The sequence below is a fragment of the Echiichthys vipera genome (assembly GCF_963691815.1).
Source record: "Echiichthys vipera genome assembly, chromosome: 16".
In the NCBI taxonomy this organism is placed as follows: Eukaryota; Metazoa; Chordata; class Actinopteri; order Perciformes; family Trachinidae; genus Echiichthys; species Echiichthys vipera.
In genome coordinates this window covers 21,459,979-21,484,434 of record NC_139841.1, presented here as the reverse complement: position 1 = coordinate 21,484,434, position 24,456 = coordinate 21,459,979, and the positions used below count along the sequence as shown (strand labels likewise).

General features: G+C 40.8%; 1 protein-coding gene across 1 annotated transcript in view; it reads right to left on the bottom strand.

Annotated features, from left to right (window-relative positions):
* Positions 1-1,064: 1,064 nt before the first annotated feature.
* csgalnact1a (chondroitin sulfate N-acetylgalactosaminyltransferase 1a) overlaps positions 1,065-24,456 on the bottom strand; it is a 33,095-nt gene continuing 9,703 nt past the window's right edge. Inside the window, exons 2-8 of the mRNA XM_083930375.1 lie at positions 21,509-22,770; positions 17,259-17,475; positions 15,380-15,481; positions 7,358-7,536; positions 5,146-5,240; positions 4,844-4,925; positions 1,065-2,998 (exon numbers count right to left, since the gene is read on the bottom strand). Coding sequence (XP_083786501.1) covers positions 2,703-2,998; positions 4,844-4,925; positions 5,146-5,240; positions 7,358-7,536; positions 15,380-15,481; positions 17,259-17,475; positions 21,509-22,304 — 1,767 coding nt within the window. The 5' untranslated portion in view covers positions 22,305-22,770 and the 3' untranslated portion in view covers positions 1,065-2,702. The remainder of the gene's footprint in view (positions 2,999-4,843; positions 4,926-5,145; positions 5,241-7,357; positions 7,537-15,379; positions 15,482-17,258; positions 17,476-21,508; positions 22,771-24,456) is intronic.

The window sequence follows — 24,456 nt, the reverse complement described above, 5'->3', positions numbered from 1 at the left end:
CCCTCACTGTGCTGAGGGAAGGTTTAATTAGTGAAAGGGATTGAAAGCACATGTTGAATGGACCGTACTGTTCCCTTTAAGAGTCCGATAAAGAACCTGATTATATTGTGCCCTCTCATCATAACTTTCTTTGCCGTGTACGTCTTGATTGACAAGAGAAGACTTTGCAATTAAAAAAGTAATTATGAAATAAAACTGCCATCAGGAAAGAGATAACAAAAACTTTTAAAAAGGCTTTAGAGAAAGTGAAGTTTCCTGTGTTACTGTTATCTTCAAAAAGAAGCAGAATAATGTAGCCATATGTAACATTTACCATAATGGCTTGAGCTTTAATGAATGTTTTTGATCGTGCCACAATTTCATAATTATATTTTAACATTCTGTCTAAATGCATCCATCCATTAACTATTATTTAGACCTCTTATCCTCCAATCCTACTCCTGGAGGGCCACTGCACTGCAAGTTTCCCCTGCTGAAACACACCCGAGTCTAAAGATAATCAAACCTGTGACGAGCTTCAGCTGCTTGATAACCAGCAGAGCATTGGACTCAGGTGTGTTGGGGCAGGGAAGAACCCAAAACATGCAGGGCAGAGGCCCTCCAGGAGCAGGGTTGGAGATGCCTGCCGGGTTACGGGGGTTGGAGGTGATCCTAGCTGACAGTAATATGTATTCAGATGTATTTTTCATTCATTCATTCATCTTCAACCGCTTATCCCGGGGCTGGAGCCGATCCCAGCTGACATCGGGCGTGAGGCGGAGTACACCCTGGACAGGACGCCAGTCTATCGCAGGGCACATAGAGACAGACAGAGACAGACAGCCATTCACACCTAAGGGCAATTCTTATTTTTATAATGTTTTATTTCTTTTTTTTTTACAGTACTGAACACTATAGGTCTCCATATTATTTTCCTCAACCTGTCCCTGAGCACAAAATAAAGGCAAATGAAAATGATTGTATTTATGTTCTGACATGTATCATAATGTTGCACCTTATAGCTGGATAAGAGCAGATCACTGTGGCATAAGAAAACACATTATAAAAACAACTCAATGCACAAATGTGTTTTATTCAACTCATTTACATGAAGTGAAAAACAATACTTGAAATTTACATTTCAAAGTAATTTAATGTATTTCTTTTAACAAGGAATGTTTCAATGGCAAACAATAAAAACAGGATTGAAAAAGTGCCTCTTTTCACACCTTCGGTCACCCTCTTAAGTACAGCTCGTTGGATTGAAGTGCTGGAGCCAGATTTATTGGAGACTTTATCTTAAAACCAATATAAAAGAAAGATTGAGGCAGTTATATCTCTAAACTTCTGTGACTCCTCAGTATTACGTTTGTTTGACAGGAACAAAAAGATGAATAAGTCTCATTCTGACTCGTTAAGTCGTCGTCAATGTCAATCCTTTCCTTTCCTTTATACATCCATCACGTTCACGAATCAGTCATGTGACGAATACGTCTAAATTATGTTTTATCTTTTAAATTAAAATTTACAATATAAATAATATTAATTTATAATTGCATACGTTGGGCATGAAGACATATGACTTATATGTAGAAGGCTTAAAAATGATAATTTTACTCACAGAAACCTATAGACACTGTCATATACCGCATGTTTTTCTTTGACTCAGCACCATTCACTCATTATAGAGGTGAATGGCCCACACGTAATACTGTCCAGGCAACAACTGCATCAGAAATAATAAACTCTATACACTGTGGCATTTAAGAAACAATAACAAACATAAATAAATGAATGAATAATTTATAAAAAATAATGTTTTACAAGGCCATTCCAGGCTTTAAAGGAGTCCTTCATTGTTTATGCACCACCATGTTGCTCACTTCCAGTCCACTAGGTGGCTCTGTTTCCCAACACATACGTTCAATTTTCACCGACCATCCTGAAGAGACAGCGTTCAGGTTTTATTCGCAGAAGACGCACAGTTCAGAGACACTTTGGAGCTCAAACACAGGTGCTGTGCGTTCTTTTCTGAACTGCCGTCTTGCAGTTAAAGAGGAAAAATACAAATGGACCTTAAATTACAGATGGGTGTTTCAGACAGGAGGTCTGTTCATTGTCGTGTCGATGAATTCCTTAAGTCAGTTTCAATTCCTCTTAATTTGATGTTGTCCTTTTCAGGGGGACAAAGTGCTCTGAGTCCTTGACAATTAAAACGTCTTCACATTTGTTTCAGTAAAGGAATAGTGTGACATTTATAAATATTCGCTTTCTTGCAGAGAGATTGAGTAGAAGATTGATGCCACTCTTATATTTGTATGCTTAATATGACTCTACAACTGGAAACATCTGGAAACAACTAGCCTGGCTCTCTCGTAAGGAAAGAAAAGATTTCTGCTCAGCACACGACCAGCCATAACAACTCAATCTGCCTTTTTTACACATCACTTTTTGTACATATTATTAGAGATATAACATGTAATGTAGGCAGCTTTTTTCCCCTTCTGTCAGGCTAGCTGTTTCCCCGATTCCGGTCCTTATGCTAAGCTAATCACCTGCTGGATCAAGCTCCCCATATAGCGTACAGACAAGTGAGGGGCATGGATCTTATCTAACTTTTCCAAAATGCTGAACTACTCCTTTAAAATATAGTGTAGTTCAGATTAATTGACTTAATCTGCGTTATTTCAGTTGATAGCAGAGCATAGCAGGCTGATGAATCCTCATGTCTTCTTGGGGTTGGAGTTTTGCTGTTGTTTCTGTTTGCGGAGGTGAGCTTCGATCTCGTGCCTGAAGAACAGCATCCCGAGCTGGCCGTGCGAGGCTTCGTTCATGGCCTTAGACTGCATGCACATGCGGTACTGGTCCGGAGGGAGCTCATCAGCGCAGTGTTTCTCGTGCCACAGGTGGAACAGGCCTCGTGACGGCGCTCGGACCACTAGGAGGTTGCTGTGGAGGTACTTCCTGTACAGGTGGACATCTTCACCGCCCCAGCCTTTGATGTCGATGTCGAAACCTCCTGGAGATAAGAGATTGGGAATGCATCATAATTTAAAGCTTTATCATACCATCATAGGAAGTGCTGTTATGTAAAATGGAGCTCGTAACTTTTTGAAATGCAAACATATCTAAGTAATTTGTCTTTAGTGCTGCGTTCACTTCCTCTTAATCACTGATTATAATCCTGATTAGAGTTTATTGTATGCGATCATAATCCGTTTCCTCTCCACTCTGCCTGTTTTTGTTGATTGATGAGGGAGCGGTGAGGTCGTTCACAACAGCTCTCGACCAGGCGTGTTTAAACCTGCATCTTTAGCCGTGTGCTTTTGCTCCGTCTTTGTGTCTCTCTGCAGCTTTATTTTGATCATTCGGTTTCATGCTCCAGGGCTAAACAAAGATAAGACAGGAATTTGAACCCAACAGAGAACATTGTTTATGTACATCCATTCATGGCCTGAATAACATATTGCATCATATTTCCCGAAGAACATTAAACCGCACAACGTAATTATGCTTTTAAAGGAATAATTCAACATTCAACAGACTTATTCCCTTCCTCACTGATACGTCTGTCTGGTAAATATGAATATGCAGCCAGAAGATGGTTAGCTTGGCTTAGCATAAAGACTGGCAACGCTCTGTATTAAAAGGTACAAAAAAAACTGCCAACCACTAAAACTCACTAATCAACACATGACATCTTGTTAGGTTCATCTGTACAAAAAAAAAGTGCAAACAAGGTAACTTCTAAGCTAAGCCCAACTAAGCTAACACACTGCTGGCTGTAGCTACAGATTTACAGCTGTAGCTACACATGTAGTTTCACATGATCATGTCATTCAAAAGTTAAAGTTATATTATATATACTGTATGTATATTTATTTGTGGTGCGATGGCTCAACAAACCCACGGTTGGGTTTGTTTTGTGCTTCTGTGTCACAGTTTTAGTTCAGTTCATTTTGCACATTTCCAATGGTCTCTCTGTATTCTTTTGTTTTCCATAACAATGTTTTTTTTTCTTCAATCCAGAGATTTAATAATCAACAAATATTCTTTCAAAGCAGAAGTGTTACTCAGCCTTTTCAAACCTGACTTACAAAAAGATAATGGTGCGTCCTCAAACGTTACATTTTCACCTCCACATGTCATCTGATCTCCACACTGTATTCTTGCCTCTTAGCTAACACCAGGGGAAATGAAAGGGAGAATCCTGCATGCACGCAACGTTTGTTTCATTTTGAAACCGAAAATTGCCCCTCACATGCAAACCAGGTCTGTGTAGTGAAAGGTTTGTCTTTTATGGGTTTGTACAGTTCGGTTTCACATCCCTAATGTTAACATTTAAATACATGTACTTTCGTATTTTCCCGATATGTTGAAATTCTTGGTCCTTGGTTTAGTTAAATGAGAACATTTGCATGCTTGTGTGTGTGTCTGGGTCCTAAACGATAAACCACCTCATACAGTTTCACTGCAGCCTTTTATTGATGCCACTTTTGAGGGAAACTAAAGTGATGTAAATCTGTTTTGAGAGCCAGTGTTCCTCAGCTAATACACAGATGGAGGGGACATTGGACTGAGATATGCTAATATATACTGATGCTGCTGCTCAGAGTGGCTTCATGGAGAGTAATATAATACAATTCCCTTTCAGTTAAGAAAAGTAAAGTAATATTAAACCATTTGTGTTCAGATGTTTTTCATATCCATTAAGCTATGGCACCATTAATATAGCATCCAGCCATCCAGTAAGCCCATTTTCATCCTGCATTATGAAATGTCTCTGCACCCCCAGGAGCAACTGCTTATGAATCCCTGCATTGCTAAGATGTTGTGGGGGTTTTACTGCTGTGCAAATATTTACCTATGTTGATGAAGTCGGACCTGTATTGGCAGGTCATGCCAAAACCAAAATCCCTCCAGAAGCCAGTGTCTTTCTTGATCGCCTGCAGGGAAAAGAACTGCGAGTCTTAGGGAGTGAAATACATCAGCTCTACACACACAGAGGTGCATCAACAGGAGCGTACATCTGTGGATTTGTAGCAGCTGGAGATGGGAAATGCTTCTGAACCTCCTAGATCTGTCGCGCAGCAGTGAATATAATATTCTCCACAAGCGGCATGCAAAGTGTTCGAAGAAGAAAGAGGGAGAGGATAGACTTGTTACCAGCTGTTGCTCCACAGGTGGGACGTGTTCAGGACTTCCGTAGATCAGAGTGGGGTTATACTGGCTGAACAACACCGGGTAGAACACCTTTTTACCTGAGAGGGACAACGAGGCAGTGATTTAACATTGGACTTGACCATGTCTAATGACATTTGACCATTTCACCAGCTGGAATCATAAATGATAAAATCTGCAAATAGATTTCAACTCGTCAGTGATCCTGTTAGCATATATGAGATAGGACCTCTACACTTACTATTCATTTTTAGATCCTATAGCCCAAAGAAAACCTTGTTTTAACCTTCTCTTCTGACTTCTTCTGGTTACTGTTCTCTAATTCTGCTCAGTGTTTTTTTCACAAAATAAAGGTTTTTGTTGAAGTGCCTTGGTTATTTAAAAAAACATGCAAGGACAGCAGAGGTATGGCCACAATTCTGAAAAATACAAAATAACAGCATTTCAGAATAAATCAAGTATTAATAATTTGTTCTCTAATTTTGATCTACAGTGTATGCTGACGTCGCAGAAATCAACGCGCTGTTTTACCATTTATTCGACCGACAGGTTTTAAATTACAGATATAAGTCAAAACATCCATTCAAGAATCTGTAATTATATTCTGAGTAGTTAGAAGGAATAATGGAGTTGTACGGAGGATATAATTAGAAAAACCTACAAGTAACTTCTTCCTGAAGTTAAATGTGAATTCAAGATATATAAATTTAAAGTCTGAAACTAGTGAAAACCATCCCACTAAACACTGGACGTTGGATAGACGTGCAGATCATGCATCAGGTCCAATACTGGACATCTATTCGACGTCCACACTAGGTCCACTATTTGGACGCCCAAGCATAACCCAGCATGGACGTCATCATTTGACCTTTGAACTGGGTACTTTCTTGGAGGTCCTATGACAGGTGCAGGAAATGTACATGATGTCTTTTTCTTTGTTATTTTACATTTTCCTGATTTTCTATAACTGGTTTATTTTGAATAATTAAGCTTTTGATTTATGCGTATATTTATTTATCTGTTTTTTTTATTTGGAAATGCAATTTGTGGAAAAATAATAATTTGTTGTTGAAGAGACGTCCACATTTGGACTTCTAGTCCTTACAAAAAGGTCCGACAGACATCAATGTCGGAAAAAGACGTCGCCTGGCGTCACAAAACAACCCCTTCAGTGGGGTGAAAACTCACATTGAAGATATTTTAAGTGTATTTTGTGTAGTCAAAATTCCTTGTAGTTATTTCAGCTAATTTAAACATTACATTTTAAGATATTGCTAGTCATTACCATCAATTGCTGATATCTGAAACTGGAGTTACGTCCAGTCAAAACTACAATGGAGAACTGAGAACTTGAATTTGAGTTATTACTTGTCACAAATCCCTTTAAGATATCTACAAAGAAGTCATGGATTTGTGGAAGCTGTTTGAAATAATAAGGATTATTTATCAGACCTGAATTTAAACAGCCATATTAAGGTAGAGTCTGCCTTAAGAATATATCCAGAGTTAAAGCATTTGTGTCTCAGAGGGATTTTGGAAAACTCTTTTATTTATCTTGCTACTGTAACAGGTCTCCCTAATACGTCAGTTAGAAAGCTGCAACTGATTCAAAGCAATGTCCTCACTGAGACCAAGAGAGTGGTCAAGTCATATCTCCCCAGTTCTGAGGCTTTTACACTGGCTTCCTGCATCATGAACCACCCAGACCTCTCAGACCATCTGGGGCAGGTCTGCTTTCTGTCCTCAGAGTCCGAACTTACCAGCGTTCAGTTTTTATGCACCACAGATCTGGAGCAAACTCAAAGAAAACTGCAGGTCTGCTGCAACTTTCAGTTCTTTTAGATTTTTCTGTTTGCCTTTTATTAAGTCAAATAATTATGAATTTATTACACTGCACTGTAACCTGTATTGTTTGTCTTCTTCTTGTATATATTTTCTATTATCTTGGTTTTTTTGTGACTGTTTTTAATTAAAATGTCCTTTTAATGTTTCATGTGAAGTGCTTTGAATTGCCTTGTTGCTAAAATGTGCTCTATAAATAAACTTGCCTAATTACATTTACATAACTACAAACGCATGTTGACCAGTCACAATTACAATGCGACTGGATATCTGCACTACAATCTAATCGGAGATATCATAAATGCATCGCTCCTGTCAATCTTTTATATGTCAAAAGGATGAAAGTGTGTCTCACCAGGCTGTGTGTTGAGCCGGCAGGTGTTGAGGAAGTCAGCGGTGAAGTAGATGTCCACATCGCAGAAGAAAAGCAGCACGTTGCCTCCCTTCCAGGCTCGGGCCCCGACGTCAAGACCCCGTCCCCGAGAAAACTCCTCGTCCAGCTGCAGCAGAGTGTAGTTCTTAAAATTAGCTTCCCTGCAGAGACGCAGACACACGGAGAGGGTGGTTAGATGGGAAACCAAAAGACGATTTTCCTGATAGAACACCCACAGAATGAAAATATCAATACATTGGTTTGGTTACACACTGGTTTTTATTCAGAACATGAAGTGCCTTTTCAAACTGTCCTTGCTAAACCTGTTAATGTGGTAAAGAGAAAATATAACTGGAGGATTTCATGGAGGACTCTTTTTTTACTGTAAGACACATTTTCCTTTCCTGATTGACAATATTTCTTGCTTTATATAAGTGTTATCCTTTTAAATCATTACTGTTTTATGTATTCATTTCGTCTTTACTGTTGACCAAATCTAAAATCTAAAAACTTTGCTTTTGTTCTGTGCTTTTAATTGACTGTGCTCATATTATTATATCACATTTATGCAAATAAATCCCCCTTAATCCTACACACTGGGCCTTTAAATACCTTTATTATTTCAGTTGTAGCTCAAATGATGTATAGTCCTAAACATCACACTACAAACTAATACAGCACAGCACACATGGGGTTATTCCGGATACAGTATCAGATTTTCTGGAAAATTTGAGTCAGTATGTGCTTGTTATTATCAATTTAGATGATGCAGTTGTGTTTCACGGTATCTCCATATATGATTTCATCCACTGAAAGACGATAAATGATTGTATCGAATTATCGTTTATCCGTACCGTGCTATCAGAGTTATTTTGTATCGTGATCAGAATCAGAACCAAAAGTGCTGGAGTTGGGAAGGAGAAACGATAAACGGGAAGTTGTGCTGGTGTGAACTTTATGAGGTCATTATGTTTTAATGTTTGGGTGTAAAATATTAAAGCCATAAAATCCAGAAAGCAGCGCATTAGCAGGACCAAATTAACCCACCAGGGAAGTCAGAGGCAAAACTGTACTGTAGGCCCCTGTAACCAGGTTCCTCCCAGTCTGTTTTCTTTCACTACTCATTAGAGTCCATTGCATATGGCAGCTTTATTATATTCTACTCTATATTTTGTACTAAAAAGGAGAAAAAAACTCATTGGTTACGTATTAAATTCACACAGGAGGAGTATACAAAAATAAGCTTTACCCAGGGTTCTTACACCTTTTCCAAGGTCAAATTCAAGCACTTTCAAGGTCATTTCTTAAGCTTTTCCAGCACCACACATACAGTATACACACACACACACACACACACACACACACACACACACACACACACATATATATATATATAAACAACTAAAAGTGTGTTTGGTAACACCAGAGGGAAAGAAATTAAATTAAATTTCTCTTCTATGGCTTTTCCAGCACCACACAGCTGTGATAAATGACATATTTTTACAAACACATACAGTTTACACACACACACACACACACACACACACACACACACACACACACACACACACACACACACACACTATAAACAACTAAAAGTGTGTTTGGTAACACCAGAGGAAAAGAAATGAAATGAAATTTCTCTTCTATGGCTGTTTGTTGTGAAAGAAACGAAGATACAATTTCAAACGTTTCCAAGCACTTTATCCAAAATTCAAGCACTTTTCAAACCTAGAAAACACACCATCAAAATTCAAGGATTTCAAACACCCGTACGAACCATGTTCACCATGTGGTTATTTCACATAGACTATTCATTCATTGAATCGTCATAGAGAGATGATTTTGGCCATATATTACAGCCCTATAGTGTATCCTGCATCACAAGGTTTCTAAGGATGTGGTGAGAGTAAAGGAAAACAGCTGGATCCAGATGTACGCAGCTGTGGCTTTTTTCCCCTTCACCATAACAATTCACACTGCTAGTGACTAATCCGTTACTCAGGCATGCACATTCACAGACACACACTCGTATCAACTTCACATAGATGATACTGAGGAAAAACTGGTTCACATGTCTTTATACAAGAGACAGAACCAACATGATCTGACCTCCTCCTCATTCATGTGATGTTGGGTGTCATAACACATTAGAGAGAGCAGGTAGACATACACAGCTTTGTTAGCGGAAACCAGGATGACCAGAGGAAACAAGGTCTATTTGTTTTTGCCAGAGGCAGCTTGAATCATTCTTCCCACATTTCCATTTGGCTGCTGTGTGTGTGTGTGTGTGTGGATGTCTGTGTGAATAGTGTGAATCAGCATATTTATTCATGTGTATTACAGTGTAAAAGCCTTTGTCTCATTCCTATCCATTCAGCCTCTCCCATAAATAAGACACAATAAAAGCTTTTAATCCTGGTCAGAGCAGAGAAACATAAACATGACGCCACTTGTCTGAAAACAACTTTAAGTATCAGGAGCAATTACAAGATGTCCTGAAGTACCTGTGCGTATGCTTTTATGTGCCGTCGGTCAATACGTCCGCAGTCTATTCTCCGTGTTTGTCCACAGTTTATGAATCCAAACAGAGTCAATCTGTTTCCCCATCTACTCTACGCAGAGTCCCAGGAGAGGCTGACCCACCCGCTGGCACTAAACGGTCCACAGATGGCAGAGCACAATAGCTCTGTTTGTCTCGAACAACGTTGTTGCAATAGCAGCTACATTCACATGTTGATTCAGTCTCAACTCTAACAGGGCAGGGAGCTCATTTGTCAGAGATGAAGAGGCTGTATAAATAATTCTCAGACTTTTGTGTGTCCACTTATTCACTCTCTATAATGCAAGGCCAACAACACGAACACAGGATCGACTATTGTGTCAAGTGAAAAAGGCCCCTTAAGTCCTGCAATGTCCTTGTTTTCTAAATGACTTTTTATATTCCACTCTTTTTCTTTCTTTTTCCCCCCACAGGCATCAGCATCCTCCCGACAGCCTAAAATAGTCAATTTGTTTACTGTGGGCGTGTTGGCTGGTATCTAGAGGGGGCTAAATTGTTGGGATTGTGTCAGAGTGAGAAGCCTGTTAAGAGCTGTCATGTTGTGTCCCCGCTCCAGTCCTGATCCTGTTAGTTCAGCTCAGGACGGGGGGGGGGGGGGGGGGGGGGTTTCTTTCTCTATGAATATGTTCTATTTGCGTGTATTTGTTTGTGTGTGGTTATAGCTTAAGGACTGCAGGCAGACATGGTGCTTGCTGAATGTGAAAAGACTTGTCTATAAGCTTCTATACAGTACGTGGGCATATCCAGGCTTCTCTTCAGTCTCAACACGTTTCTGAGATACCAGTGAAGCTGATATCTCGACAACTATTTGATGGGTTTCCAAGATATTTTGTATAAACATTCTTGTTTCCCAGAGGATGACTCCTAATGACTATGGTGATCCCCTGACTTTTCCACTAGAGTCACAAAGCAGTTCAATGTTAGTCTGACTCACCGGATGTAGACTGTGGGTATAAGTCCGCCATTGGTCGTGTGTTTAACTCTGCATTTTCCTGTCCTTCCGCTATCTGCGCGTTACTGTTTTCAAAATCTTATTTGCTACGGGAAACACAAACAACCTCAAAGCCAGCAAGCTTCACGCTGAAAATGCCAAGTTTTGATGAAGATTTTGAACAAGGCAGACCTGCTTGGTACTTACGGGGAATGTTTGCAAAGATAAACAAAGCACATCTCTATAATATATCTTTTGTAGGGATTTCATCTCCCCACATGCAAATGTTCCAGCTAAAAAAGTTCCCTCCTGAGAATTTTTTGCAAGGGCACTGCCAAAGAGGATTGTGACTGCTTTAAAGAAATAGCAGACCTAAAGCAGAAGGATAATGGCCTCAGGCAGGTCATTCTCCAGGAACAACAACACAGCACTGTAAAGATAGGTCTGATAATGTAAGACTACGTCAATGTATTCACTTATCCAGTGAAATACCTCAACACCTACTGGATTGACTGACACAAAAGTTTGTACAAACACTCAGGATCTCCAGGGGATGAATTCTAACTTTGGTAATCCCCTACTTTCACGTTATGAGTTTGTGTGTGTGTCATCATGGCAAAATGTGGTTCTGGAGACACCTATTGTAGTGAGAACTACCACAGAGGCAGTTTTAAGTATTTTGTCAGGTGTTTATATGTCTGTTGGTCTGAGGCCAGATTTTGTCATTGCGATGGTGTTGCCAACCAATGCAAGATACAGTTATCAAACCTTACAGATGTGTAGTTGAGATCGAAATTAAAGATGTAAGGGGGTGTGAAGCTGGAAAGGGGAGTGGGCTCCCCCACTTTACACCTCTGGCCCAATAACTAGGAAAGATGCAGTCACGAAACTTTACAGGTGTGTTGTTTGGAACAATATGAAGGCCGAGTTCAAAGATGGGTGTGGACTGAGCAAGGGCGCCAGAAGTAGGTGGGTAGAAAATAGAGAAGGGGCCATTGCCCCGTCACTTTAGGCCCCTGGCCAGACTTGATGTCAAGGCTGATCCCACCTGCGTAAAACCAGCATGTCAGCATTGTCATTGACTAAGACTAACGATTTTTTGGGGAAAATACTAAATTTTCCAAAAAACAGGAAACGGCATAGTGTTTGAAAATGTTCAACTTTGTATGAATGAAGTTGCATTGTGCCGCCTTCAGACAAGTCAAGTCTTGTTGCCTCATAAACACATTTCAACGAAGTGAGCTAAACTACTCTCACTTCCTAAACATCCCTCTATGTTTTCTCGTGCAGCAACATCTGCTTTTAGGTCTCTTATCCCTAGGATTTTCCAATGCCTATGAAACTAGTTTTTCCCTGTTTGTCACATGTCTGCTGTTTAACAGGGCTGTTGTCCCTGTGCTATTGTGCAGAGGAAGACGAAGAAGAAAAAACATTGTGCTTTACAGTGAGCTGGGGAATCAGCAGTCTGTGCATGTAACAGAGAGGTAAGTGCATGCTCTAAAAAATGTAGACTTGTTTTGATCACTCTCAGGTTCAGCCCTCAGGCAAGAACGCTACATGAGATATCAATAGTAAGTAATTTTTAGAATGGGCGCTGGTGATTTCTAAAGACGCTCTTTAAAACGAATTGGACAGCTTTCAAAAGTCCTCATCCACTTATAATCTCTCAATCACCTTCTCCTATCCTTCCTCAGAGGTGTCAAAGGCTGTTCAGAGAGCTGTCGACCTGTCTGTGAACTGTGAACAAAATGCCACGATAACATGAAAGGCCTGTTGGAGGGGCTGGTAAAGGCTGAATGAGTGACAGAGTGATCTCATCCCTCGTTTCTTTATCTGTCTAACTTTCTGATCCTTCTCTTTCATCTTAACGTACTTCCTCCTTTGATATCCTTGTTGATGCTCTTCTTGCATCCTCGGAAAATCTGACTTTTTGTTCCTCCCGGCTTGCTCTCACATCTTATCTTTTCACCTCTCCTCCAGCTTCCTTTCCTCTCCGTTTCACCCCTCAGCCATCGTCTCTTGTCTGAAACACAGCGCTTTTTCATACGTATCGACCGGTATCTCTTTTAAACAGACATTCATTCTTCTCCCACCATTACACACGACCTCCCTCCCTCTTTTTCTATCTGCATCTCTTCCTCTTTATCTCACTTTCTCTGTCATCTTTCTTTTAGCATGTAAGGCTCAGAAACTTACATTCCCCTTCCGACAGTTTGAGCGGTTTGAGTTCAAGCTTTGAAGTATTAATGTGTAAGCGATATACTGGAAGATCAGCAGCTGATCTTATCTATTTTGAACAATATCCCCGGTGTATGGCAGAATGCTTGAAGACTGAGGCTCAAATTTGCTGTAGCATTGCTTCTCTATCTCCTATATATAGTTTGGCTTTTGTTACAGTAGAGCTGGCTTGGCTTTTGATATACACCCAATTAATAGCACCTGCAATAACCCATACATTTTTTTCCCCCTCATGTAATCCTTGGTGAAAGATTGATAGGGGTTAGAAAGCTGGCTGAGATCCAGGACAATTTAAATCTTGTCAGACTTGTTTGCCTCAAGTAGTATGCATTGGCTGGAGATGGTCGTATAAATTCTCTTTTGAAAGGATTTCAGCGAGGACACTGGAGAGCGGGGAGTGTTACTGCATGTGATTTCAAAAAAAATAATGAATTCATTAAAAAAAGGGACAAATAGCCAGAGGTTGTTTGGGAGCAGACACAAATTAGACCAGTTTCTAGAGGTCAATTTAATTTGTAAGAAGGGCAGTGTAGAATCACATCAGCCGCTGATAATGCCGTCACTGCTGGGAACAGATATTGACTTGTTTGTGAGTGAAGGTGTGTGTGCGTGTGTGTGTGTGTGTGTGTGTGTGTGTGTGTGTGTGTGTGTGTGTGTGTGTGTGTGTGTGTGTGTGTGTGTGTGCGCGTGTGTGTGTGTTTGTGTTGTTGCACTTGAACTTCAGACCTTCAAAGTGAGGACGTTTTAGCCAATCCTTAACCTCTTTCTTCCTCTTTAGGGTTTGTGTTTGCATGCATGTGTGCGCTACTGCTGAGGCGATCAGTCAATTGGTGTAACAGATTAGTTAGTCGATAACAGACGACTGTGATAATTGAATAATTTATCAAGTAAAATTACCCAAACTTGGTTCAATACTTCACAGATGCAAAGATTGGTTTTGTGTTTGGTTTTGCATCCTAATAACTTTGGCAGCTCCCTCTAGCGCCATCTTAAAGTTGACATTTGTGGTTTTTAGGAACATTTCCATTTCCTTTTTCTAGTGGGATGTCGTAAATTTCCGAATTGTCTGGAACACAACTAAAGGGCAGAGTAATGCTTAAAAAGAACTAGTTTGTGTGACATGCTGTCTGATCCCATCTGACACTTTATAGACTTAACAATTCATTCATTAAGAAAAAAAGAAGATAAATAAGTTGCAACCCTATAGCGTGCATCTTTCTCTGTGTGCCTTTATGCAGTTTATGATTCTACAGTATGAGACTGTTCTTTATGTGTTTCCCCGCTAGATCCAAGATAATGAAACCACATTCATTTCAACCACTGTCTAAAAGCCAGATAAAGAAAAGTATGAGTACAGAGTTGATTACAGGAACTGATTCACACTCAGAAACTGTACGCTGCTGCATAACTGGTGACTGTGTTGTTAGGCTGTGAGAATAATACAAAAAGCCCTAAAAGAGTTCAAGGCAGAACCGCTGCCAGGATGGTGTACTTTATCTAACACTTGCTGCACCTCTTTACTTCTGCTCCAACTGCTTTTCCATTCAGTGTGCTTCTCACAAACCTTCTCAATCACTCCTTTAAGAATTCTTCCACACTAAAAATCAATACTACTACAAGTTTATGCAATTTTCTTTCCATCTTTTCTTATTTTCTCTCCTTCACCCTCCTCCTCCCTCCTCAGCGACAGCAGCTGACACCGAGGGACAACGAGACACCGTGTGATACAAGAGATAGTCCCACTGTATCAAGGCCGCACAAAAACCTTCGGGGCATGGAAATAGACAAGCGTCACCATAGCAACCTCCTCGGGGGAATCTGAGGCTCATTCCACGGTGGATCTGACTTCTGATCAGTCGGCAGTGATCGTCTCTAGAGGTGTGGGTGTCGAGAGGTCCTTGTGAGAGGTTTAGCATGAGTCAGGGATGATCACAGGCGTGTTGTAATTTATCTGTTGGCTAGTGGCTCTCAGCTCTTCAGTGTGGGTGGTGCGCTGCTCCATTATTCATCAGACAGATGACTGGCTGTGGCAGGACGCCGAGCCAGGAGGTTTGTGTGTGTGTGTGTGTGTGTGTGTGTGTCATGAGAGAGACAGAGAGAGAAAACGTGAAGAAGAGAGTTTTCTGGTGTATGTGTGAAAATGTTTTTACAGCGTCTGCTTCTGGGAGCGGGTGCATGACCGCCGCAAGGTTCATTTCATTACATAAATTACCTTCCACATAGTACGTTTTGCCTCTAATTCAAAAAAAGATCTGATGTGCTTCCAACCCACCTGGATGTGTTCTCCATAGTGCTGCGGACTTCGCTCATCTGCTCTTTCCCAAAATACACCACCGTCAGATGGACCCGGCCATCCTGGCGCACACAGACTTCCCTGTACGTACACACAAGCACACACAGGAAGGGACATTATAGATGAAAGCGTCCTCAAACTGAGCAGGAAGGAAGAGCACCGTGACCAAATGAGAGGTTTTAGAAAAAAAGAAGGCCTTGGTTTAGAGGTTAGGTTTTTCACAACTCAGATAACTGACTGATAAAGCGCTTAAATTATTCATCAAGAGAAAACACCAAGCATTTTCTAGTTTGGTTTTGTGAAATGTGATGTTGTGTTACTGCTTTTCTCTGTTTCATATCGCTGCAAATGATCTTGATCTTTTTGGGTAAGCTGGACAAATCATTAAAAAGACATCCCCTTTGCACCTGGGAGATTGTCGCGTCCTTGTTTCCCTGTTTCCTGACATCATAGACTAAATGATTAATTCATTAATAAATAAAAAACCCAGACAATTTCATTTCTAATGAGAATGATCCTTATTCTGTAATGCTGTGGGCTCTCCTCATTCTGACACTGCCTTAAAGCACAGGGGAGAGATTGTAAAAGAGACCAGGTGGGAGATGCCTGCAGACACTTTGATGGAGAAATGTCAAATATATCACACACATGCTGAAGATAATTCTCCTCCTCTCCCACAGCACACACACATATTTCAAGAGTTTACCCCAGAAACACGTTGGGAAAATGTCTCATAAATCACAACTATAGATACACATAAAATGCTTAAGAAATACTTAATACATGCAGAGGATAGTGAGTAGTTTTTACTGTCGTTATAGATTCTGTTGTGTTAAAGGCTCTCTCTAAATGCCGGCATTGTTAGAAGCAAATTGATTTTTTTTTCTAGGATCTGATGAGGCATTCTTCATTTTGTCGCTGGGACAACAAGAAAACCCAGCTATAATTATTTCATTATGCAGCAAGAGCGATATTTTCTTTTCAAACTCCTGTCTGGGGAGTGCCTGTCTGCAAATGTCTGCAGTTTATTTGTGTTTGTGTTGAATTCACATTTTATCTCTACTGCACATGGAGAATATATCACAGATAAATGGAGTTGTGTGTGACTAAAGAATATTTGATAAATGTGCGGTTTCTAACTTTTATCACCTCCTAAACACACACACACACACACACACACACACACACAAACACACACACACACACACACACACACACACACACACACACACACACACGTACACATACACACATACACACACACACACACACACACACACACACACACACACACACACACACACACACAACTTCTCCTAGTATACCTTGAATATGGATGAGGGTAAAGTGTTTGCTCAGCGACTCGCCGAGTCTTTCAAGTAAGTACACTTCTTGCCACGCCGTATATCAACTGCTGCTGGTCTGCCCAGGGGGGCATTTTAATGGGCTGCAACACTGCTACTAAGCAGGATTTAACATGTAAAAAGAGCTGTGATAAGCAGCAAAAGCTGCTCAATAAATCACAGACATTTAGAAGGATGTTTCCTCAGCTGATGGAGTGCGTAGCATTTTCCTTCAAAAAATATGTCTCTGTTGTAAATTTATTTTCTCTAATCTCGCCCACCTCGTCCCTTTCTGCCCGATCCCCAATTAAAATGTAAAACTGGAATTGAAACTGAGCAGGAACAACACACTATCACATTTTCCTGAATTAGTAACATGTGACACATCAAACCTTGAATAATTAATTGCGGTGGTTCTGTTTATGTCACATGGTCTGTGTGAGTTGGCAATTAATGGCTGGAAACAAAATAACAAAATTGAAATTTTGAGAAAGGGTCCAACCAGCTATTCTCACCTGAAGTTGTGCATAAAGTGTTTGAACTTGTCGGTGCGTCTGGACAGCGGGACGATGATGTTGATCGGGACGTTGGCTGTGTCCACCCTCTCGTTTTTCACCTTCATCAGCGGACCAAAGGGACGGAAGAGGACCAGGCGCCTGAATTCGTTACTGGACTCCCCTCTGAAGGTCAGCTCGTACAGCGTCCCTTTGTCCTTCTCTGTACGGGTGATACCTGATGGGCGAGAAGCATATGAACTGAGTTATGCATTACGTAGATGTATTTATTTTGATCAAAGTACTTATTATACTTGCATAAACTATGCAACGTGCATAATTCACTTTTTGTCCACCAGCCAAATGGCCAGATTTGTGGGGTTTTTTTGGTGTGTGAAGCAAATCTACTAAATGATACTTGTGTCCTGCTTATGTGCGTTCTTTTAAATAAAAAAGAAATATGAAACAGAGATGATCAGAAGGAATCTATACAAAGAAAGTAACTTAAGAGAAAGAGTCTTTGTACAATGTGGTGCGAGAAGGGAAATTCCTGGTCTCATATATCTGTTTACATGAATAGATGTTTCTCATTTATCCACCAGGGAATTAATAACAGTTTTTAAGTATCTGTGAGACTGAACACAAGAAGGCCTATTATAAAAGAAACTAAAAAAGGCCCTGGGAAAGCGCAGCCCTACATCAAGGCCACATGCCGTATCTTACATTATTAACCAAAGTAGTTCGGATCCACTCCAACATTTAATGGGTTCTTCTTTGGCCCATGCTACACCCTTTCACCGAGCTTCACGAAACTCAAGAGATTTTCCGTTATCCTGCTGACAAACAAACTGAGCTGAAAACATAACCCCCTTGACGGAGGCAGCGAGCGTGGAAAGTGAAAATCCTGTTTCCTGTGTGATAAGAGTGAATCTTCTCACAGTCCCTTAACAAAGAAACACGTGTGTAAAAGTTGAATTAGAAGGTGTAGCTGGGGGAAAAGGATGAAAGAAGAGAAGAGATGACGCTTCGTATTTACACATCTGTATTATGTTTGTATAAAAACCTGAAGAAAGAATAAAACTTTGCACTTAAGAAAAAGAGTTTTGTTCACCTGTTTCTTAGTGTTCGGTTCCTCTGAATCTATTTGTGCTTATTTAAGTTCAGGAAGACAGAACAGAGTAAAGAAAAGCACAACGACAGAACGCCTAACCAAACCAACTAGATATTAGATAACTTAGATATTAGTGCCAGTGACCGTGCATGTTTTTTGGTGATAATCAGGAGCTGTATTTATATATAACACTAATATTCAGTGTATAAGCCTGTGTAATAGAATAAACATATTGAATTTAGAGTGGTATCGATCTTCTTATCTAACTTCCTGCAAGAAAGAGTATCTCACAAAATGCTGAACTATCCCTTTAAATCTTGCAGCTGTACATAAACAACTTATTGAACTTCTATTAACTTTGGGGGGAAAATATGATGTATAATAACATTAACTTACATACCAACCTATAAGTGGTTGACTGATATGGGTTTTTCAATGTACAATGCTAATGTTTAAAGAGCAGGGTGGCTGATGGTTGATGTATAATGCTGTTATCATGTCCGTGCATCTGATAAAATAGAACAGTTTAATAATAACAACAAATGAGACACAAAATTGCTGAACTTAAAAGAACATTTATCTAACGCTGTTGCTGTCTGCATTGTGTTGGTTTAGTTGTAGGCTATAACTTGCGGCACAGTTTTAAGAACCATCCCACAACCATCCTGGATGAAAAATCTGATAAATGTTTGGCTTATCAGGAGTAGGAGTGGAGGCTGGAGACGCCCATGAAATAGTTTTTCAAACCCTAACTAATGCAATCTTTTTCAGATGGTTGAAGGCTTTCCACCAAGGCGCTGATATCTGACCGTAAAATAACGAAATTGACACCACGGGAGAGCTATCTGTGTTCTACAGCAGCCACACTGACGATGCAGCATGCAGACCCTTTCTGTTAATTTGCCTCGTGAGTGCAGGCATGCCGATTATCTCAATCTCAACTATTAATCTGCCAACGGATTAATCAGTTCATCACAAAATATTGATTTACAATGATTTAATGTAACTCTGCAACAACAAAACGTGACTGTCTTTTTGTTCCAAAGGAGATTTTTGTGCCTGTGGTTCCTCTGTGTCTTTCTCTGTTGCAGTGATTTTGTTTTTCTTGTGGTGCAGCTTTTCTTTAAATCCCTTGAGGATTTCTGTGTTTCTATGTACCAAGGTTCATGTTTGTCCCTGATCTTAAAATCTAATCTTAAAAAATATCTGGAAAAACATCTTTTTTTAAAGTGGACATCATTTTTAGCATCAGCTCATGACTGGTGCTGTGTTTATATGTGTGGGGGGAAGAAAGAGGGCATATGAGGCCACGGGACTGTCCATGCACTCAGCTGCAGCTGGGCAAAGAGCCACAACTCTACGTACACATTTAACACACACATTCACTGAAAGAAAAGCTATTCTGGTCATCCAGACCGACTTTCTTTTGTTGCAGGCCTTCAATCAGCTTGATTCTCCAGAGAGAAGAAGTTGTTTTTCAATTACTCTGCTATTACAAGGATTATTACTTGCAAATGAACCTACTGGGGTCTGCGGGGCCAGCGAGAAAAGGGAAATGGAAAATAGAAAGTGACAAGTGAGACCGGAGAGAAAAGAAACAAACAGAGAGAAAGAGGAAGAAAAGAAACAAATCACTAGAAAGAAACAGCAGAGAGCTTGGGTGGCAGAAAAACAGCAGACAGAAATAAATAAAAAAGTAAGCAAGAAGTAAGCAAGATAACAGAAAGTTGTCTGTGTGTGTGGGCAACGATTTACGATTTAGTTTGATAGCAGCTTGAATTAAGCTTTCCTGTTAAGTTGGCCAGTTTCCTGTGATGGAGCATGATAGGATTTCATTAAGTCAATAGGCTGAGCAATTTAGACTAAATGCCTTCGCTTCCTGTCTCTGTCCAACTGCACTTTTCTGTCCCTATCTAAGGAGAGAACTCAGTGGTTGGCTGGTTCAAATTGCACACATCCTCTATTTGTGTGCAGTTTCAGCTCAGTAGCTTGCCAACACAGCCCTGAAATCATCCCCAAGAAGCTTTTGTCAGTCTGACCATCTAGACTGCATTTCACTTGTGTGGCTGGCAGATTGGATAAACCCCTGCTTGTTCAAGATTAGCTCAAAATCGATTTCTGAGTCCATTTAGAGCATTAAGTGCAAAAGAAATAATAATTGTGAGCAGGGGGGAGTCACTATTACATTAAAAGCTAGCTGCACTCCCCTGCTGCCTTGTTGATGAATTGTGGAGGTTGTTTACACCCAGATACACACAAATCCATGCACATCTATTCAAATCACCGTCACATAAACACACTTGGGTTAGACAGGACCACACACCAGCTCCATATAGTGACCTGTGGCTCATTTCCTACGAGCCACATGCCCCTTTTGCTCACTTGAAATCCTCCGCCCACTCACTCGCTGAAGGTTGTGACCTTCAAAGAGCAGGTACACGCGCACACACACACACACTCACACACACACTGAAACCAAAATACCACGTTTGAAGAGATGCTCCACTGTGAATGAGGAGGATCTGAGTTCATTTCCTGAGGTTGTGATCAGAGCTGAGCCGAACAAATTAGATTAAATTATCCTGCCGGTGCTTGTACACAAACACACTCATATCTCTGACCTTCCAGGGATTCACGCACAGAAAAAAAATAAGATCAAAGTGATTCAAGGTTGAAGAAGAAAATTGAGTGTTTGGATGTAGAAAAAATGTATCCAGGAAATTAAGTTTATATTGGTTTTCCAGATTATGTTTTGGTGACAAATGTTACGTCATGACCTAGAAGGCGGACAAGAGTGGGGTTGCCTTTAACATGCTTTACTCAGGGCTATGCACAGTCCAACATAAATGTCCGAATTTCCAAACATGTACTCTGTTTGGCATCTTGACCTTTCGGTTAAGTTTATGCAACAGAAGCACTTTGGTTAAGGTCAGGGAAAGATTGCTGTTTCAGTAGATGTTAAGTAACTGTGGACTGTAACTGTGCCTAAACATTACTATAAAAAAAGTTAATTAATTCTGTAGCAACCTAATATTGTATTGTAGGTAAAAAGTTATGTTATCAGAAAAGTACCGCAGCATTGCATTTCCTTAACATATTTAGCGTGGCAAATTAGTTTCACCTAAAAATAATTTCCTGTTTCCTGTTAATGTGTTCTCACCTTCGATGAAGTCAGACGGTGTGTACACTTTGCTTGTTTGACTTCTTTCCGCTGCACCCCTGCGGTCTTGCTGGGATGATGGTTTGTTGAGGATGTGCAGGGCCGTCTCCCGCACCTCCTCCAGTGCCTCCCTCTTGTCCTTCCTCACAGGCTTCTCCTCGGGGTGACGCGTCAGCCCCATCTCCAGCTGGTACACCCTCTGCAGGGTAAAACTCTCAAAGGGCACTACCGCATACTCGCTGGGCAGCCTGGTCCCTGCAGTAACCTCAGCCTTTGACAGCTGGCCCCGCAGGAACTCCTGGAGGTCGGCCTGCTGGCTCTTGGCTCCCTGAGCGTCCCTGAGATCACCTCCCTGTGACCCAACCCCACCTTCCTGTCCCTCTGCTGGGCCCCCAGCAGCTCTCTTCAGGCTCTCCTGCACTCCTTTCAGCTGTTGGCTACGCTCCTGCAAAGCCTCCTTGAGCTGAGCTATCTGCTTTTTCAAGGAGGAGATGTGGAGGCGATGCTGCTCCTCGCGCTCTTGGAGGAGCACCTGATAAGATTGAACACCGGGGGATCCGCCATTCTGAGCAGCCCCAGCTCGGGCTCCTCCTGTCCCACCTGCTGTACCACCGAGGCTGGGGTGGTTAGGTCCGGCGCGGGGAAGAGCGTGGCTCAGCGGAGGGTCATCAGAGTGTGGCGGACTGCAGGTCATCACATAGAGGAGCGACAGGGAGCAGCAGAGGAGCACCAGGATGCCTCCAACACGGGAGACCCAGGCAAGCATTCCACGCCGCAACATCACTGCATGTAGCATCAAAACTCACTCCTATGAGTTAAACATCGACACACACACAGAAATATCATGTAACCTCACACACTCCGGCCACAATGATAAGAGTCCATTTGTGATTATGTTCCATCACCCAGTGAGGAGGCGTATACTTATCAGTATGAGGTCATTTTATCTGAATTAGGTCATTGCCTCTCCACTGCTGGAGATTGCAACTTGTTTTGTCATTGGCAGAGTGAACGTATGAGAAAAAATGCTTTTTTCCCTTCTGTTGGTCCAATTAGCTCCATGGTCAGCCAGCAGACTTAGGCCCAAACACTGTTACATCATCACTCATATGTGACTCATCTGTTCACTGACTCCCACAGTCAGACGAGACGTCCTCTTCTCATCAGAACGGATGAAGCGGCGTAACAGATGGAGCAAAAATGTACACTTCATGTTAAAGCAAATCCTCTGCGGTGACCAGTGGTTTCCTCGTTTTGTTTTCCTGACAGAGAAAACAGAAAGGAGAGAGGGTTGTCAGATAATCATTCTTAAACTCCACCAAAAAGGCAAAAGGGTTGAACTGCCTTCGCCATACTAAGCATTCCTTTATGACTGGAGCTTCAGGAAAACATGATGATGTGTGAGGATATGTGAGGCAGAGTGCAAGGGTGCTAAAAAGTATGTTATTGTGAGTGTTCAGTGGATATAAAGGAAACTGGGACATATCTATAAATCTATTTATATACATACCTGCAGTATATACCGTATACAGTGGGTGAGTTAATGTGCCATACTCTGTTCATTTATCTATCTTTATTTAAACACAGCATCTCTTGAGATACATGATCTCTTCTGAATTTATATTCTTGTCCATTTAAAATTCTTACATTCATCACGAAGCCTTTTTAATGTGATGTTTGAATGGCTGAATCAAAGGCAGCATTTCCAAATGAAGTTTCTCTAATAGGTTAATTAAAGCATATAAAAGGGCAGTTTTATTTTACTTTACCTCATACTACAGCTAGGTGCATGTTAGCTTAGCAGAAAGACTAGAAATGGAGGTGAACAGCTAGCATGGCTTTGCCCAAAGGTAACAAAATACACCTTAAATCCCTCTAAAGCTCATTAAGGATTAAAATGTTATATCTTGTTTGTTTCATTTGTTAAAAAAAAATGGACTTCATCTGATTTAAAGCATTACATTTTTCCTGCTTTTGCCTTTGTCTTGTGAAATACTTCAATATCCTCAGGCCCTTTAAATGACTCAAAGATGGAAAAAAATGGACATTGCTTCATTTTAAGGCCTCCCAAGCCAAAAAGGTGATCATTATGTGAATATTAACAAATATGGCCACAAATATAACATAAGAGGGCAGATGCTGTCTCATATCTTAAACCAGTATGGTAGAGAAAAAGTGAGTGACATTAAGGTGTATTTGGATGCATGAATGTGAGGCTTGAGCATATATATATATTTATGTTTTTGTGGGACGGTGTTTCAGTGTTTGAGTTACAGTATGTATCTGTAAATGTATCTCTGTGTATCAGTCTCAGCTTCTCTTGACTCCCCACACAGTCAGCTCTTTGACGGGGCAGCCTGAAGCCGAACCTAATGAAAGGATTAGTATGTGGCAGGAGTGAATACCGGACTGTGCTCTAACAGACGGCTGAATCAGGAGAGACAGGGCGTCTCTCCAGCAGGACCTCCACTGCCGACTCAGGAAATGTTTGAGGAGAGGGTGCTCGGGGGTAAAAGTGGGTGAGTGAGAGCTGAGGAGCAAACTATGGCTGCTGTGATGGAGCATTATCCTTTCAATTACAGGAAACTCCTCATGATGTCATTGTATGAGTCCACATTAATGGTGCGGTGGCAGTTTAATGGCTTTCTCTGGTTGCTTCACAAGTGGCTCTCGTTATGTCTTGTATCCATGTGATCACAAGCTGGGAATATTTAAATAATTACATCACTTCTCCCAAATGACTTTGATTTTCCTGGTTTCATGACTTCCTGTATCAAACTGTACTTTCGATGCCAACGAACCACAAGGCATTCAAACAAATTAAAGTATGCACTTGGTTCTGACATTGTGAAAGTCAACAACATGTCTTTTTATTGGTCAACAAATGACCTACTTTGCATTTTAAACTACAGTAAACCTCATTTAGGAGCAGAGCAAATATCACTTTT